General features: G+C 38.4%; 2 protein-coding genes across 2 annotated transcripts in view; one reads left to right on the top strand and one right to left on the bottom strand.

Annotated features, from left to right (window-relative positions):
• LOC121382892 (protein eyes shut homolog) overlaps positions 1-19,156 on the top strand; it is a 33,076-nt gene that overhangs the window by 11,374 nt on the left and 2,546 nt on the right. Inside the window, exons 2-3 of the mRNA XM_041512573.1 lie at positions 7,799-7,900; positions 15,131-15,235. Coding sequence (XP_041368507.1) covers positions 7,834-7,900; positions 15,131-15,235 — 172 coding nt within the window. The 5' untranslated portion in view covers positions 7,799-7,833. The remainder of the gene's footprint in view (positions 1-7,798; positions 7,901-15,130; positions 15,236-19,156) is intronic.
• LOC121382893 lies at positions 2,836-5,909 on the bottom strand. Its single transcript, XM_041512574.1, has 4 exons — positions 5,789-5,909; positions 5,413-5,630; positions 4,651-4,821; positions 2,836-4,156 (listed from the first exon to the last, which is right to left on the bottom strand). Exons 1-4 carry the CDS (start codon positions 5,907-5,909, stop codon positions 3,065-3,067), a joined length of 1,602 nt encoding a protein of 533 aa, XP_041368508.1. The 3' UTR covers positions 2,836-3,064.

Here is a 19,156-nt window from a genome sequence, read left to right as displayed (position 1 = left end):
ACCAGTTGTGGAGCACTGGCTGGAACAAGAAATAGCCCAATGGGTCCACTGATGGGGATCGATCCCAGACCGACAGCGCATCAAGCGAGCACTGTACCACTGAGCTACTTCAGTTAAGAAGTCCGTATAGTGGCCTTACATTATACCACCCCACTGGCTGATTAAATCTCTCTCTGGGTTCAGGCGTGCAGTCTGGATATAAGCTGGTCACTTGACGGTAGAAGGGACAAGCCAGTAATGAGCTCACATTTTGACCAGGAGGATAAGCACTGCAGGTAACGGTGCTCATACAGGTTTATAGCTACAATATGTACAATGCCATTAATATCTGAACAATTAATAATATTCAATACTTGCACAAGATACAATGCACGCCTGTCTTGGACACATCCGCCAGGAAATTCAGAGAATGTGCCTAACGTAAGACAGATGTGCTTGAACCTTCAGTGGATGTAAGCATGTGTCAAATGGTTGATTGATTGTGCAATAAACAAGAATATATATATATATATATATATATATATATATATATATATATATATATATATATATATCGTTAAAAGTGTATGTTTATCTCTACATGAATTGCTCTCACTCATCAGATGTAGATTTAATTACACCGTCAACGGAAAGCTGATGACGTAATGGACTCTGTGACGTCGAGGTTACGTCACTATGCAGGTCTATAGGTGATGTGTGGTATGCGCACAGAAGGTATTTGCGTCTGTGTCAACATGCTGATACGAGTTCATTCTTGGAGTTCAGTGTGCTGGTTTCAGGTTTATACATTATGAAAAGTTTTTCCTTCAGGCAGAGGTTACATCTTTTGCTCGCTGGAGAGTATGGCTTTGCTTTGGATAAAATTTTCCACTTAATGGTGTATGGGGTGAATCTATCCTTCAGTGTCCAAATGTACTGACTTAGCGCTGTTAATTGCGTTCTTCTGTGTTGCGTTTTAAAAACTGCTCATGTGCGTGGTATATCTCGTCTTAAATGTGTTCTCGGTCAAACCAACGTATGTTTCTTGCTTGTTGTCATCGAGTGTATTAACGGTAGCTTGATATATTACTCCTTTTTGCAAGCATTTACCCTCAAGTGGACATTCAGCTCTTCGTCTACAGTTGCATTCTCTGGAGGGAACGGCGTCTTTGTCTCTGTGTTGTTGAAGTAGAGTTTTGTTATGCGCTGAAATTATTTTCCCAACATTAGGCATGCAGCTATAGCTAATTTTAACGGTGTTTCGATTTATAATTTTGTGGAGAGGGTTGGTTTTTTTGGGAAAGCACTCATCGATTAATCTGAGGAACTGGTGAAACCTCTCAAAACGTGAAAAACATTCTAGGCCCATATACATGTAGCTGAAATTTTGTAGGTATTTAGGCCCACCAGGGGATTGATCGTATTAAAAAATTGTGTTTATAGGTTATGTGTATCACAAATGTTGTATTGTATGTCAGTTTCTATGAAATTTACAAGTGAAAACTCTTGAAATTCTAAATTTAATTTCTGCTGCCTATCTATATAAAAGTGTCAAAATATTGAATTAATCCGCTGCTTCCTTCTAGAGGAATTGGGATGTCTAATGTTAAGTCACGCCCATTTCATGCAATGTTTTCATTTTTATAACATGAAAATCAGTGTACGTCGAGAAGTTTTGAAGTTACGGCAATATTGTTTTCACTGTTGTAATCTACTCCTTACGGCGTAATAAACTGTTGATTTACATTTTTTAATTTTTGAAATTTTTCAGATTGATTTTGTAAATGAAAGCTGCACATATTTCCGCAGTTTGTATCTTTAAATCTATTAAGGTGACAGAAATAAAATTTATATGTTAGGATTAATCATTTACTGCTTTATTAACGTGTGAAACATGTTAATATGGCAAGACATTTAATGAAATAGCCTAAACAAAATACATCCTGCATGCATGGCTACTTTCAATTTGTTGATATGCGCTGGGCAGTAAGAGGTCATTAAACTATGTTTGTCTAATGCAGTAATAACAACAACAAGATGTTCATGGGTAAACTGGTTGCTTTATTCCCGGCATAAAAGCCCATTGCATTATACTGCCCATCAAAAAGATGCCGTAGGAATCTAAGCTCCCATCTATCTACTACATGTATATCTATATTCCTAAGACTAATCTTTACTAAAAAACATTTTTTCATAACATACATAATTAAACATAGAGAAGTACAAATATATATATATATATATGCTAATAATAATAATATGGTGTGGGTGGGTGGGAGATTAAATATTCTTCATTCTATGCTAGCGCTAAATACCACAAGACTAAGCGCGGCAGTCGTGCTATCTTACATGTAGTTACCACGCCGTATACCAGGCCTCTGATTGGCTGCATCTACAGTGTCCAAGATGTTACCAATGCCAGGACATCGCAGCTTCCCGCCATGCACCCGGCATCTGATTGGCTGGTTCTCATCTGACCCTGATTACCCTCGTGCCAGATGGTCGGTGACCGCACGCCGTTTAAACCGTAATTAGTGTTTAATTACTTACGATATCAACAGCTAGCCCCAGTCTTAAAGGAATAGTAAACTCAAATATGAGTATCGGGTTTTATGTGTGTGGGTTTTTTTTTAAAGTATTAATTATTGTTGTTTGCAAATTAAGTTCTGGGACGATTTGGCTGAAATAAAGTAGTTGGTTAGGTGACAGTGTGTGCGTATATGCGGGTTGGGTGTGGGGAGTAATTATTGATGTAATTAAATAATGTATAAATATGTCTGAGTAATGTACAGCTATTACAGCTTGGGAATCTGTCATTACCGCATGCGTTTAAACCGTAATTAGTGTTTAATTACTTACTTAAACTATGTTTGTCTAATGCAGTAATAACAACAACAAGATGTTCATGGGTAAACTGGTTGCTTTATTCCCGGCATAAAAGCCCATTGCATTATACTGCCCATCAAAAAGATGCCGTAGGAATCTAAGCTCCCAATCTACCCACAAACAAGTAGCCAGTAGGGGTACTTTAGAATAATTATTACGTTGTAGGCCATAGTTTTTTGTGTATATCTAAACTGTTATTCTATGGCATTAAAGGTAGAGATTTAACTAAAACAGTCATAGCGGCGAGTCGGGACTGGAACGGCACCTCCACGTAGGCCAGATAGGCATCGCTTTTCCAATCACCTAACATTTTTATCCATTCAGTAGGCAGTCCAGCTTGAAGGGCCAAAGTTGCCCCACCCCTGCGAAATGAATGCCCGGTGTACTGATACCCTGGATATCCAATATCCGTTAATACCTTCCTAAGTTTGCCAAAGAAGGAACTATATAGTAAGGGGCTAATTCTAGTGGACGTGTGGCTTAAGAAAGCTGGAGCATGACTGTTTGGTACGTTGGCCAAAGAGAAGGCTCGCATCAGGGCCGATACTGCACACACGGGGTGACTCGGCAAATAGGGGAGGGGTATAGAGAGGACCCGCTCCTTAAACTGTATAGTCTTTGTTAAGCGCAGTGACATAACAGCTCCCCAGTGATAAAAGGTAAAGGCCGCCCTGGTTGGGTAGCGTAATTGATTAAAATCTTCGGACTTTTCCGGTAGTAAGTTAGATTTCTGTAGCAGTGCATAAAACGCCGTGAGACACACTGCCCAGAACATAGCATCATCCAAACATTGCATATCAAGCCTTTCATAAATTTGGCACAAAATAGCTGGGGTAATAGGTAGTTTTCTAGACACCGCATCACCCTTTTGTCGTTTGATGCCCGATAAGGTCGTTTTCAAAATATAGTTATCTTGCAGTGGGCTAGGAAACCCGCATTCCTTATGAGTGTGTTGAATAATAATATTAAGATATTGTTTGCTAGATGAAAATTTCAGTGTTCGAGCTAGAAAGGTGGCATATCTAGCCACGAGTACCGGTGACGCCGGCACTGATTCATATCCTAATAGACAGCAAAACTTATAGTACGCCCGTCGATGGGTGCCGTATGTCTTTTTGGTATTATCCGAGAAGGCAGAAGCTCTGAAGTTTGCGAGTTCGCTATCCAATGCTTCCTCCAAAACCACTTGATCACCTGTGAAAGGAGAAAACTCAGAGTAGAAGAGGACATGTGATTGTATAATAAATGCACTGGTGTTATTGGCTGAACATGCGACAGCCCTACCAACTGGCTACACCAACTGAACACGTTTGTTGGGCTATGTATTCTAGATATTAAGTCCGCTACAATATTCAGTTTTCCCTGTATATGTATAGCTTTTAGATAAAAGTTGTTTAACGATGACAACCAAAATAACTCCCTTAGAGCATGCATGGTATTAGGGTTCTTTGAAGTTCCTTTATTTATTGCCGCTCTTGCAGTAATACTGTCTGTATATATTATCACCCGCTTATTGCACCACAGGTGGCCCCACCGTCGGGCCGAGAACAGTATTGCTAGGATTTCCTTATTGTTTATATGGAGTGTGGAAACTACTGGGAAATCTTTGTGAAAGTTTACGTAAAACCAGTCGTTATTATATGTTCCACCACATCCCTCCAAACAAGAATCCGTGTGCACTGTTATTACCGCTTTATTGTCCAGGAAAAAACTCTTCCCATTAAAACGTTTTAGAAACTTTTCCCACCAAGTAATATCGCGCCGAAATTCATCACTTAAAATTGCCTTGTGATGAGGTTGCTGCATATTTGAGATAGCGTCGAGAATGCGCCGAAGGAATGTTCTCCCCCCGCGGACCACGTTGCCTGCAAAGTTGAGTTTTCCTGCCAAACTCTGTAGTTGCCTTTTTGTTGCTCTTTTCTTGTTAAAGAAGTCACTGAGCAACTGCTGAAGTTCCTAAATTTTTGCGCCAGGTAACTCCATAGTGAGGGTTTTAGAGTCGAGAACAATGCCAAGGAAAGTTATACATTGGGTGGGACCAACAACCTTTCTCCAATTTATCAGAAATCCCAGTTTGCGAAGGAGGGCTAGGAGGATGTTTAAGGCTTCTTGACATTCGTTGTACGTTTCGCAAATTAAAAGAAAATCGTCCAGATAGCATACAGATCCTGTATATCCTTTTTTGATCATCATGCGTCGTACGGACTGGGTGATACGATGGAATATTCCAGGTGATGCACTGCTGCCAAAGGGTAGACGAGTGTCATACATATAGGTGGTATGACAGTCGCCTGAAAACTTCCATTTTAAACCTGTTGCAGAATAACATTCTCGGTGTATCGGAACTGAACGGTATGCTGCTTTTAAATCGACTTTTGCCATAAAAGAGTTTTGTTTTATTTCTTTAGTAGCTTGTTCAACTGTTTGGAAAGTTTGTTTTTCTATTGTGACATAATCATTGACAGCATTTCCTAGAGGTCTTGAACAGTCATGAATAATGCGTATTTCTGTTGTGCCCAGTTTTGGTATAGCTCCCAGGGCACTCACTATAATAGGTTTCACGGAGGTTATGACATAATTCCCCTCTGCCAGTTCAGTGTTTATTTGTGCTTCAACTGCCAGTCTGTTGCTAGTCGCCGATTCGTAGTTTTCACAGTTGACATTTTTATGTGTTGACCCCACGTCTGTAATCCTGAAGCCATTGCGAATACCCTCAATAATAAAATCCTTATCTGCATCGTTCTCGAGTTCTGTGTCCCACACATCTAAACAATTACGTAATTGACAGACATTTAATGCTGGATCCGCGGGGTTAATGCGTTTTTTGGCTCGGCATTTCCAGTGTTGTGCTGATGTTGAGGGTGTCCTGCCACCTTGCAAATTAAACACACGTGTCTAAATTTACACTGTCCACCAAACGTACAGCCGGTACCCATATTGTACTGCAGGCACGGCTCATCAGTCTGTTGGAACCGCCTGTTGTGCTGATTACCGATCGCGTACTGTTGTCGTAAAGAATCTCCCACACGTGCATGCGTCGACATCTTGTTCCGCAATATTATTGTAGACAGATGTTGGGAATCTGCACCCCAGGGAAATTTATAATTCACCTGCAGATATCTGTATTCTCTGTCATACAGTAACACAGAGGGCCATTCAAAGCGTTCCGCGAACTCGAATATTTTTACTGTATATGCCATGTAATTGTCCATCTCAAGACCAGATAATTTCCCCTTGTTTTTTAAGGCATACATAATTCTTGTGTTGGCGGCCCCCCATTGTTCTAGCGTCACCGATTCTAGGCGGGGTCATTAGACTCAAAATATTCTTCATTCTATGCTAGCGCTAAATACCACAAGACTAAGCGCGGCAGTCGTGCTATCTTACATGTAGTTACCACGCCGTATACCAGGCCTCCGATTGGCTGCGTCTACAGTGTCCAAGATGTTACCAATGCCAGGACATCGCAGCTTCCCGCCATGCACCCGGCATCTGATTGGCTGGTTCTCATCTGACCCTGATTACCCTCGTGCCAGATGGTCGGTGACCGCACGCCGTTTAAACCGTAATTAGTGTTTAATTACTTACGATATCAACAGCTAGCCCCAGTCTTAAAGGAATAGTAAACTCAAATATGAGTATCGGGTTTTATGTGTGTGGTTTTTTTTTTAAAGTATTAATTATTGTTGTTTGCAAATTAAGTTCTGGGACGATTTGGCTGAAATAAAGTAGTTGGTTAGGTGACAGTGTGTGCGTATATGCGGGTTGGGTGTGGGGAGTAATTATTGATGTAATTAAATAATGTATAAATATGTCTGAGTAATGTACAGCTATTACAGCTTGGGAATCTGTCATTACCGCATGCGGTTAAATTTATTTTTGTTATTATTATTATTATTTAAATAATTTACAATATTTTAGGTATTAATTGCCATGACCGTACCAGTAAGTTAAAGCATGAATAAAATAGTAAGAAGAAGTTGATAGCTTTGGAGTTTTGGCACATAAAGTTTCTACAATGTTAGAGGCTGTTATATAAGAATTAATTTTTATATAACACTAATGAAACTTATAATACACTGTATGTGAAGGCCATGCTGTTTGTAAATCTATTATTATGTTTAAGAAAACAACAACAAAAACCCATGATAAACATGGGCCAAATTACACAGCCATCCCATCCATCCATCAATCCATCCATTCATCCATCCACTAATCCATCCATCCATCCATCCATCCATCCATCCATCCATCCATCCACCCACCCATCCACCCATCCCATCCATCCATCCATCCATCCATCCATCCATCCATCCATCCATCCATCCACCAATCCATTAATCCATCCACCAATCCATCACTCCATTCATCCATTCATTCATTCATTCATTCATTCATTCTTTCATTATTTCATTATTTCATCCATCCATCCATCCATCCATCCATCCATCCATCCATCCATCCATCCATCCATCCATCCATTCATTAATTTATTTGTTTATCCATTCATTCATTCAGTTAAGAATTGTCTATTATTTTGTTTACATTCATCAAGGCGAAGCCTTTCTCACATAAGTTTGTGGGTGATTTTTTTGTTATTCAAACCCAGATGAACGTAAAAGAAATAACAGACAATACTTAGAATTAAAGTTGAATTATACTTGCTAATAATAACACTAAAACCTCAAACTTTATTTTGAATTATTTTTGGTCCATAAACAATGACACTCAATGAAACAACTTGCCCATATAAAATGACGTCATCAGATATGATATTTCCTGACGATGTAATTTTTACGTTCATCAAGAAATGAACAAACTCCCGTTGCTATGTCTGGACCTATGAGATGATGTTATGTTGGAATGAATGTAACAGAAATTTAATTATTGACTCATATATTCATTTATTCAGATATATATTGTTGCTTTTCAGTAAGAAGACAGTACTGAGGAGATCAAAGACTAACGATGTGGTTACCTGTTCAGGTAGCTGTGGTCATTCTGCTTGGGACCGTGGCCTCTCAGTCGTATCCTGGTAAGTATTAATACAGTCAGGGAGTGAGACGTAGCTCAGTTGGTAGAGTGCTCGCCTCAAGTACTTGGATCATAGGATCAAACCTCCTCTATGGACCCATTATTTTGTTAGTTTTTTGTTTTCCCATTCCAACCAATGTTCCACAACTGGTATTTCAAAGGTCATGGTATATGCTGTCCTGTTTTTGGAATCCCTTGTTGCCAATGGAAAAATACTGTAGATATCCTCTGAATGTCATGTGTTAGAATTACCAAATGTTTGATATCAAATAGCTCATGATTTTTAATGTTCTCTAGTGGTGTTGTTAAACAAAACAAACTATAACCAACTTTAATACAGTTATTATATTATAATTCTGGTTTATTCTTAATTGTGTCAAATAATAATACAGTTAATTTGTTATATTCTGTTTGGCACTGTGGGTCTGCTGTTTAATTATTTTATTATATTCTGTTTGGCACTGTGGGTCTGCTGTTTAATTATTTTATTATATTCTGTTTGGCACTGTGGGTCTGCTGTTTAATTATTTTATTACATTCTGTCTGGAACTGGGACCTCACAGCTAATGGTAATAGTAATGGCAGTAATGATTATACAGTAACAAGTTGATTATATGCACATTATATCATGAACAATACAGTATGTTCTTGCATTCAGTGATATTAACCATCAATCGGAAGTTACATCTTAGAGCTTGTTCAGAGGTGGCATTTAGCTTAGTCGGTGGAGTGCTCGCCTGAGGTGCTTGCATCGCAGGATCGAACCACCTCAGTGGATCCATTTAACTGATTGGGTTTTTTCTCGTTCCAACCAGTGCACCACAACTGGTCAAAGGTCGTGGTATGTGCTTTCCTATCTTTGGGAAGGTGCATATAAAAGATCCCTTGCTGCATTAGTAAAAATGTAGCGGATTTCCTCTGATGACTACGAGTCAAAATTACCAAATGTTTGACATCCAGTAGCCGATGATTAATTAAACAATGTGCTCCAGTGGTGTTGTTAAACAAAACAAATAAACGTTTTAGAGCTTGTTCACACTGGATGTGGTGCAGTATGGCATGGTGCTTGCAGTGCAACTACAGAAAGTAAATCCACTATTTCCATGAGAACATAAGAGAAGGAGTGCATGCATCCAGTGCTAAAGTTAAAGTAAGTTTTGTTAAACAACACTACTACAGAACATTCATTTGTTTAATCATCATTTGTTGGATGTCAAACATTTGGTAATTTTGATGTGTAGTTTCAGAGAGGAAACACGAAACATTTTTCCATCAGTAGAAAGGGATCTTTTATATGCACCATCCCACAAACAGGATGGCACATAGGCGGCCTACCACAGGTAGATCCTAGACCAACCATGCATCAAACAAGTGCTTTTATAACTGGGTTACATCGTGTCTTCTTGCCCACTAAACAGGGTAATCCAGCTTTTATAACTGGGTTACATCCTGTCTTCTTGCCCACTAAACAGGGTAATCCAGCTTTTATAACTGGGTTACATCGTGTCTTCTTGCCCACTAAACAGGGTAATCCAGCTTTTATAACTGGGTTACATCCTGTCTTCTTGCCCACTAAACAGGGTAATCCAGCTTTTATAACTGGGTTACATCCTGTCTTCTTGCCCACTAAACAGGGTAATCCAGCTTTTATAATGGGTTACATCCTGTCTTCTTGCCCACTAAACAGGGTAATCCAGCTTTTATAACTGGGTTACATCCTGTCCTCTTGCCCACTAAACAGGGTAATCCAGCTTTTATAACTGGGTTACATCCTGTCTTCTTGCCCACTAAACAGGGTAATCCAGCTTTTATAACTGGGTTACATCCTGTCTTCTTGCCCACTAAACAGGGTAATCCAGCTTTTATAACTGGGTTACATCCTGTCTTCTTGCCCACTAAACAGGGTAATCCAGCTTTTATAACTGGGTTACATCCTGTCTTCTTGCCCACTAAACAGGGTAATCCAGCTTTTATAACTGGGTTACATCCTGTCTTCTTGCCCACTAAACAGGGTAATCCAGCTTTTATAACTGGGTTACATCCTGTCTTCTTGCCCACTAAACAGGGTAATCCAGCTTTTATAACTGGGTTACATCCTGTCTTCTTGCCCACTAAACAGGGTAATCCAGCTTTTATAACTGGGTTACATCCTGTCTTCTTGCCCACTAAACAGGGTAATCCAGCTTTTATAACTGGGTTACATCCTGTCTTCTTGCCCACTAAACAGGGTAATCCAGCTTTTATAACTGGGTTACATCGTGTCTTCTTGCCCACTAAACAGGGTAATCCAGCTTTTATAACTGGGTTACATCCTGTCTTCTTGCCCACTAAACAGGGTAATCCAGCTTTTATAACTGGGTTACATCCTGTCTTCTTGCCCACTAAACAGGGTAATCCAGCTTTTATAACTGGGTTACATCCTGTCTTCTTGCCCACTAAACAGGGTACCGGTAATCCAGCTTTTATAACTGGGTTACATCCTGTCTTCTTGCCCACTAAACAGGGTAATCCAGCTTTTATAACTGGGTTACATCCTGTCTTCTTGCCCACTAAACAGGGTAATCCAGCTTTTATAACTGGGTTACATCCTGTCTTCTTGCCCACTAAACAGGGTAATCCAGCTTTTATAACTGGGTTACATCCTGTCTTCTTGCCCACTAAACAGGGTAATCCAGCTTTTATAACTGGGTTACATCCTGTCTTCTTGCCCACTAAACAGGGTAATCCAGCTTTTATAACTGGGTTACATCGTGTCTTCTTGCCCACTAAACAGGGTAATCCAGCTTTTATAACTGGGTTACATCCTGTCTTCTTGCCCACTAAACAGGGTAATCCAGCTTTTATAACTGGGTTACATCCTGTCTTCTTGCCCACTAAACAGGGTAATCCAGCTTTTATAACTGGGTTACATCCTGTCTTCTTGCCCACTAAACAGGGTACCGGTAATCCAGCTTTTATAACTGGGTTACATCCTGTCTTCTTGCCCACTAAACAGGGTAATCCAGCTTTTATAACTGGGTTACATCCTGTCTTCTTGCCCACTAAACAGGGTAATCCAGCTTTTATAACTGGGTTACATCCTGTCTTCTTGCCCACTAAACAGGGTAATCCAGCTTTTATAACTGGGTTACATCCTGTCTTCTTGCCCACTAAACAGGGTACCGGTAATCCAGCTTTTATAACTGGGTTACATCCTGTCTTCTTGCCCACTAAACAGGGTAATCCAGCTTTTATAACTGGGTTACATCCTGTCTTCTTGCCCACTAAACAGGGTAATCCAGCTTTTATAACTGGGTTACATCCTGTCTTCTTGCCCACTAAACAGGGTACCGGTAATCCAGCTTTTATAACTGGGTTACATCGTGTCTTCTTGCCCACTAAACAGGGTAATCCAGCTTTTATAACTGGGTTACATCCTGTCTTCTTGCCCACTAAACAGGGTAATCCAGCTTTTATAACTGGGTTACATCCTGTCTTCTTGCCCACTAAACAGGGTAATCCAGCTTTTATAACTGGGTTACATCCTGTCTTCTTGCCCACTAAACAGGGTAATCCAGCTTTTATAACTGGGTTACATCCTGTCTTCTTGCCCACTAAACAGGGTAATCCAGCTTTTATAACTGGGTTACATCCTGTCTTCTTGCCCACTAAACAGGGTAATCCAGCTTTTATAACTGGGTTACATCCTGTCTTCTTGCCCACTAAACAGGGTAATCTAGCTTTTGCACAGTGCTAGAAAAATATATCTGACATTAGGGCTAGATAAATCTGTCTGACCTGAGGGCTAGACAATTTCTACATACGCGTGATGTCATAACTCATGTTTTACGACAATTGACGGCATAACTCATGAATCAAAATTCTGTTTGCCATTTCATGTTGTATCATTGTTTAATTTTTTTTTAAACAAATTAATATTTTCAACTTTATATTTATTGTTAACTTGTTGCATTTTTATGCCGTTGCATAAGTTGGACTATATTTTTCATTGTATGATTAAATGAGTTTCATTGTTTGCAGATGAAATGTTTATGAATCGTTCATCACTAAATTAAATGGGCAAGAAAATAAATTCAGTCACCATTGTGAGGTATACATGTAGATAAGGCAATTTCAACCCTCGGGACAAAACATTTTGTCCCTCGAGTTAGAATTGCCTTATTTATACCTCACAACGGTGATAGATTCTATTATTCTGTATCTATTGTGAATGCTCTCATTGAAAATAGTGTATTTTAATTTCTGTAGCCACGCCTCATGCACCCTGTGTTAACTAACAAGCTCTAACTGTTACACTGCCTTGCATATCTCCATTAGTAGATCCAACAGTTAAAGTTTAAAGTTTATTTTTGTTTAACGACACCTCTAGAGCACATTGATTTATTAATCATCAGCTATTGGATGTCAAACATTTGGTAATTTTGACATATAGTCTTAGAAAGGAAATCTACAACATTTTTCCATTAGTAGCAAGGGATCTTTTATATGCACCATCCCACAGACAGGATAGCACATACTTCAGTCTTTGATATACCAGTCATGGTACACTGGCTGGAATGAGAAATAGCCCAATGGTCCCACTGACGGGGATCGATTCCAAGCCGACCACCTATCAAGTGAGAGCTTTACCTCTGGGCTACGTCCCACCCTAGATAGAACCAGAGTAATTGAGTTATCACAATCTTGCTCCTCTAAACCAGCTGTGTAGTATTACAGAAACTAGCATTTGTGTCTCGCCTTTGGGATGTAAACCAGCTGTGTAGTATTACAGAAACTAGCATTTGTGTCTCGCCTTTAGGATGTAAACCAGCTGTGTAGTATTACAGAAACTAGCATTTGTGTCTCGCCTTTAGGATGTAAACCAGCTGTGTAGTATTACAGAAACTAACATTTGTGTCTCGCCTTTAGGATGTAAACCAGCTGTGTAGTATTACAGAAACTAACATTTGTGTCTCGCCTTTGGGATGTAAACCAGCTGTGTAGTATTACAGAAACTAGCATTTGTGTCTCGCCTTTGGGATGTAAACCAGCTGTGTAGTATTACAGAAACTAGCATTTGTGTCTCGCCTTTGGGATGTAAACCAGCTGTGTAGTATTACAGAAACTAGCATTTGTGTCTCGCCTTTGGGATGTAAACCAGCTGTGTAGTATTACAGAAACTAACATTTGTGTCTCGCCTTTGGGATGTAAACCAGCTGTGTAGTATTACAGAAACTAGCATTTGTGTCTCGCCTTTGGGATGTAAACCAGCTGTGTAGTATTACAGAAACTAGCATTTGTGTCTCGCCTTTGGGATGTAAACCAGCTGTGTAGTATTACAGAAACTAACATTTGTGTCTCGCCTTTGGGATGTAAACCAGCTGTGTAGTATTACAGAAACTAACATTTGTGTCTCGCCTTTGGGATGTAAACCAGCTGTGTAGTATTACAGAAACTAGCATTTGTGTCTCGCCTTTGGGATGTAAACCAGCTGTGTAGTATTACAGAAACTAGCATTTGTGTCTCGCCTTTGGGATGTAAACCAGCTGTGTAGTATTACAGAAACTAACATTTGTGTCTCGCCTTTGGGATGTAAACCAGCTGTGTAGTATTACAGAAACTAGCATTTGTGTCTCGCCTTTGGGATGTAAACCAGCTGTGTAGTATTACAGAAACTAGCATTTGTGTCTCGCCTTTGGGATGTAAACCAGCTGTGTAGTATTACAGAAACTAACATTTGTGTCTCGCCTTTGGGATGTAAACCAGCTGTGTAGTATTACAGAAACTAACATTTGTGTCTCGCCTTTGGGATGTAAACCAGCTGTGTAGTATTACAGAAACTAACATTTGTGTCTCGCCTTTGGGATGTAAACCAGCTGTGTAGTATTACAGAAACTAACATTTGTGTCTCGCCTTTGGGATGTAAACCAGCTGTGTAGTATTACAGAAACTAACATTTGTGTCTCGCCTTTGGGATGTAAACCAGCTGTGTAGTATTACAGAAACTAACATTTGTGTCTCGCCTTTGGGATGTAAACCAGCTGTGTAGTATTACAGAAACTAACATTTGTGTCTCGCCTTTGGGATGTAAACCAGCTGTGTAGTATTACAGAAACTAACATTTGTGTCTCGCCTTTGGGATGTAAACCAGCTGTGTAGTATTACAGAAACTAACATTTGTGTCTCGCCTTTGGGATGTAAACCAGCTGTGTAGTATTACAGAAACTAACATTTGTGTCTCGCCTTTGGGATGTAAACCAGCTGTGTAGTATTACAGAAACTAACATTTGTGTCTCGCCTTTGGGATGTAAACCAGCTGTGTAGTATTACAGAAACTAACATTTGTGTCTCGCCTTTGGGATGTAAACCAGCTGTGTAGTATTACAGAAACTAGCATTTGTGTCTCGCCTTTGGGATGTAAACCAGCTGTGTAGTATTACAGAAACTAGCATTTGTGTCTCGCCTTTGGGATGTAAACCAGCTGTGTAGTATTACAGAAACTAACATTTGTGTCTCGCCTTTGGGATGTAAACCAGCTGTGTAGTATTACAGAAACTAGCATTTGTGTCTCGCCTTTAGGATGTAAACCAGCTGTGTAGTATTACAGAAACTAACATTTGTGTCTCGCCTTTGGGATGTAAACCAGCTGTGTAGTATTACAGAAACTAACATTTGTGTCTCACCTTTGGGATGTAAACCAGCTGTGTAGTATTACAGAAACTAACATTTGTGTCTCGCCTTTGGGATGTAAACCAGCTGTGTAGTATTACAGAAACTAGCTTTTGTGTCTCGCCTTTAGGATGTAAAAAGGTGAGACACAGATATTACTTTTCTGATGGCGGTAATAGCAGTGATAGTAGTGGCAAATACTTTTACATTAATGTTTAAAGTTTAATGTTAAAATGCCATGCCTATATGTAGTTTCTAAAATTGCACATTCATCTAAGAAGTCATGGTTAATGAGACAAGCTCGAGGTATTTTTAGACAGTGTTTCCCTTTTTAAACATCACAGACTTTAGATTCTCTATGTCATAACCTTATACAAATGTGTGTTGCAGGTTTGTAGATTAACTAAACTTAATGTTCATGTGCTGAAATTAGGGTCTGCATGTTTAAAATTTCACATGTCGATTCGTTTCTCACAAACTATATGTCCTACAGATCAGTGAAACTTGTTTTATGCACTTGTGGATGTTCATCACAATGGTAGGTTGAGACATTCAATTGTGCTGATTTCTTGTTTTATTTCAGATGTGTGTTCATCGTCGCCATGTTTGAATGGTGGGTCCTGTTTGTCTTCAAATGGAAACATCTATTGTTTCTGTCCGCAAGCAGTCTATGGAGACCGCTGTCAGAGTAAGTATCACATTCAAATGTTTGTGTCCGATATTGGTTTTTTAATGTCAATAACTTCTTATGAGATGTTGCAGGCCTCTACATTAACTTTTCCACCTAGGAGCCAAATGGCACCTACTTGTATTTTTATATAGATAATATGAAATGTTTTAGTCACCAAATGAAAATAATTGTTGCATATGCGACCACATCGGTTGTAATTTAGAGGGCTCTGTTGAGTTAAAAACATGAGGTTACATTAATATCTTCAAGCCTGTTAGTACTCTGAGAACCCAGTGTCCTGTGCCCCACCCACCCCACCTCATCCCCACACACATACTTGAGGACCCCAAAATCTATTTTTGGCCTACTATATAAAATTTGGTGGAGGAGCATACATGTATGACTAATGTGCAGTTAACCTTGGAATCAGTTCGGTTTCGGTTGTAGAAGAAAAAATAAATTTACCTTTTTTAGCCTTGCTCATCCAAAATGGGCAAAAACATTCCTAAGTGAATCAATACCAAAAACATTCCTAAGCGAATCAATACCAAAAACATTCCTAAGCGAATCAATACCAAAAACATTCCTAAGCGAATCAATACCAAAAACATTCCTAAGCGAATCAATACCAAAATTCATTTCTTGCACTAACCTCATGAACGACTCATATTTTAGCATTTTGAGATGTTGATCTGCAATTTTTTTTACACCTTTTGAACATCACAGTGTCGTGAGCAATGCAGACTTGTCATCATTTTAACTTGGTGAAAATGAGGCAGAGTTCGTAAAACCCATTTATTTGTGAACCTAATTAATGTCTGTTTTACCGCACCACATTCACATCATGTTTTCTTATGCGTGTGTGTCTTCTGCAGAAGTTCATGTTTATTATTTGTTTGAACCCTTGATTTGTACCCATACTTCGGCCAAGGTATTTCCAACCGACTAATTTCATAAATTTCCAAGAAAAAACCTTGATTTGAGGGAAAGAATCTTGGGCTAGTGATAATATCTGCAGGCTAATGTATTTTTACATTTACTATCCCGACTGACTAGTTTAAGGGTTTTTTAATAGACTCACAAGCATGCATAGAACATGAATGTCCTATAAACTGTTCTTTTTGAGCTTCAAAGCAAAGTTTTCTTATTGCCAAACCAAATTTGATTAAAATGTCAATAAAAACCGAAACAGAAACCGAAACTACACGTTTGTCAAAACCTAAACTGGAAACTGAACCAAAGCCAAATATAATGACTGCACATCACTAACATGTATACATGTATACCCCCATGCACACCTCTCTAACTACAATAATTGGTCTTATGGGCCTACTATTCAAGGTCAAATGAAATGCTCTCATGCATTTATAATACTCATTTTGTTGTTTAAACTTCAAGCTATTCACTATACTTGTCTGATATATAAAACGTTGTGGTATATGCTATCCTGTCTATGTGCTGATGATTTGACAGAATAGCCTATGCAAGTTTTTTGTTGTTGTTTATTTTTGCAGTTTTTTGGGGGTGTAACTAGACCATATACATGTACATGCAAATTGTATGTTAATTTCTCTCCTGGAATGGCCATTGGGTTATTTCTCGTACTAACTAGTGCACGACGACTGGTATATATCAAAAGCCATGGTATGTCCTCTTCTGTCTGTGGGATGGTGCCTAATAAAAGATTGCTTTGCTACTAATGGAATAATATGTAGCGCGTTTTCTCTCTAAGACTATAATAGTTATAATATGTAGCGTGTTTTCTCTCTAAGACTATAATAGTTATAATATGTAGCGCGTTTTCTCTCTAAGACTATAATAGTTATAATATGTAGCGCGTTTTCTCTCTAAGACTATAATAGTTATAATATGTAGCGCGTTTTCTCTCTAAGACTATAATAGTTATAATATGTAGCGCGTTTTCTCTCTAAGACTATAATAGTTATAATATGTAGCGTGTTTTCTCTCTAAGACTATAATAGTTATAATATGTAGCGTGTTTTCTCTCTAAGACTATAATAGTTATAATATGTAGCGTGTTTTCTCTCTAAGACTATAATAGTTATAATATGTAGCGTGTTTTCTCTCTAAGACTATAATAGTTATAATATGTAGCGCGTTTTCTCTCTAAGACTATAATAGTTATAATATGTAGCGCGTTTTCTCTCTAAGACTATAATAGTTATAATATGTAGCGCGTTTTCTCTCTAAGACTATAATAGTTATAATATGTAGCGCGTTTTCTCTCTAAGACTATAATAGTTATAATATGTAGCGCGTTTTCTCTCTAAGACTATAATAGTTATAATATGTCAGAATTACCCAACTTTAAATGTCTGACATCCAATAGCCGATGATTAATAAATCAGTGTGCTCTGGAGGTGTTAAACAAAACAAAGTTTAACTTTTTGTTACTGAAATGTAATATATTCCTACCTAAAACTCAACAGTGAGCTTAATGAATGTATCAAGTGTACGGCCACTACAAAGACTTTCTCTCACTAACCACCAACAACTATCCACTAACCCACCTATATGTCCTGTGGCTTAACCACTGTGCACCTTTAAAATTTGCTAATTTTGGTCAAATAAACATTTCATTTCTTGAATATACAATGTATTAAGTTAAATTTACATTGATTAAATTGCAGACTTATCTTTCTTGTTTCTCAATTGTAAAATGTATAACACAACCTTCAGGAGCAAATGTTTGAAAACTGCATGCAGTAATTTGTATAAACAAAATGGTGTACATATACAGTCAAACCTGTCTCAAGCAGTCACACAAGGGAGTAGATAAAAGTGGCTGCTTAAGACAGGTGACTGCTGATTACAGGTTGCCACATATATAGTCTTTGAAACATTTGTTGTTTCTTGCTTTACCGTCTGTACTGCTAATCAACGGATGTGTGCTTCACAGTTGACTATAAATCAACTTCTGACATGTCGTCTCTTTCAGAAAAAATGCAAATGGAATGTATTAAATTAACCATTCTCAACAAGTTTCTTTTCTTTTTATATTTAATTATTTAATTCCTACTTCATGCAGTGTATTGTCATAGTAAGTGAATCTACAAATGTCAAGCGTAGCCTGCCCAGAGGCAATTAGATGCATCACAGAGTCATACTTTCTTAATTGATACACAGTAGAGATGTCGGGACTGAATGGGTACTAGTATTCCTGAAGGTGTGAATATCGGTTATTTGCTGCACTTTATCGCTGTTGTTAATATATCTCTTTTATATAATAGTAAACATTTAATGTGGCCGCTTAATTTTAGCGATTTGGGATCCGAATTAGGTGGCCGCTGGCCGCTTGAGACAGGTGACCGCTTATTACAGGTAGGAGCTAGGACAGGTTTGACTGTATGTTCAGCAGTGAGCCCAGGAAAAAAGAAGAAATTATACATCATTGAATTGTTGTTTTATTTTTTTAATTATTTGCAATAAAGAGAATATTCCAGATGGGACAACAAAAAACAACCAACAACAGAGATCCTGATATAAAACTTAGCCCAGTTTCACAAAACATCAATAGCCTAATTTGGCACATAAATGTAAATTTATCTATGTCTAAACCACAATTCTTAGTACTATTATAGGACAACAAATATAGTTTGAAGTACACATATTTCATTTTCTTTTGTCCTTAAAATGCTCTATCTTCTATAATGATGTAACTTTTTATGTGAAATAGATGCCAAACACATGTAAACATACATGTATGCCCGGTATACTTCTAGTTGCAGACGTAAACTTACAATATTTTGTGAAATTTGCTCCATGCAGACTTACCTATAAAAAATAAACTTTCTACTTGGACATACGACTACATGCAGTAATAGTAAATCAGTTTGTTAACTTTCAGTGTTGTTTTAGAAGGAGCTGGAGAAAACTGACTAATAGAATGACAAGAAATGCTTAAGTACACTTTTAAAA

Source organism: Gigantopelta aegis, chromosome 10, assembly GCF_016097555.1.
Source record: "Gigantopelta aegis isolate Gae_Host chromosome 10, Gae_host_genome, whole genome shotgun sequence".
Lineage (NCBI taxonomy): Eukaryota > Metazoa > Mollusca > Gastropoda > Neomphalida > Peltospiridae > Gigantopelta > Gigantopelta aegis.
The sequence above is the reverse complement of the archived record's forward strand: the minus strand, read 5'-3'. Positions and strand labels throughout refer to the sequence as shown.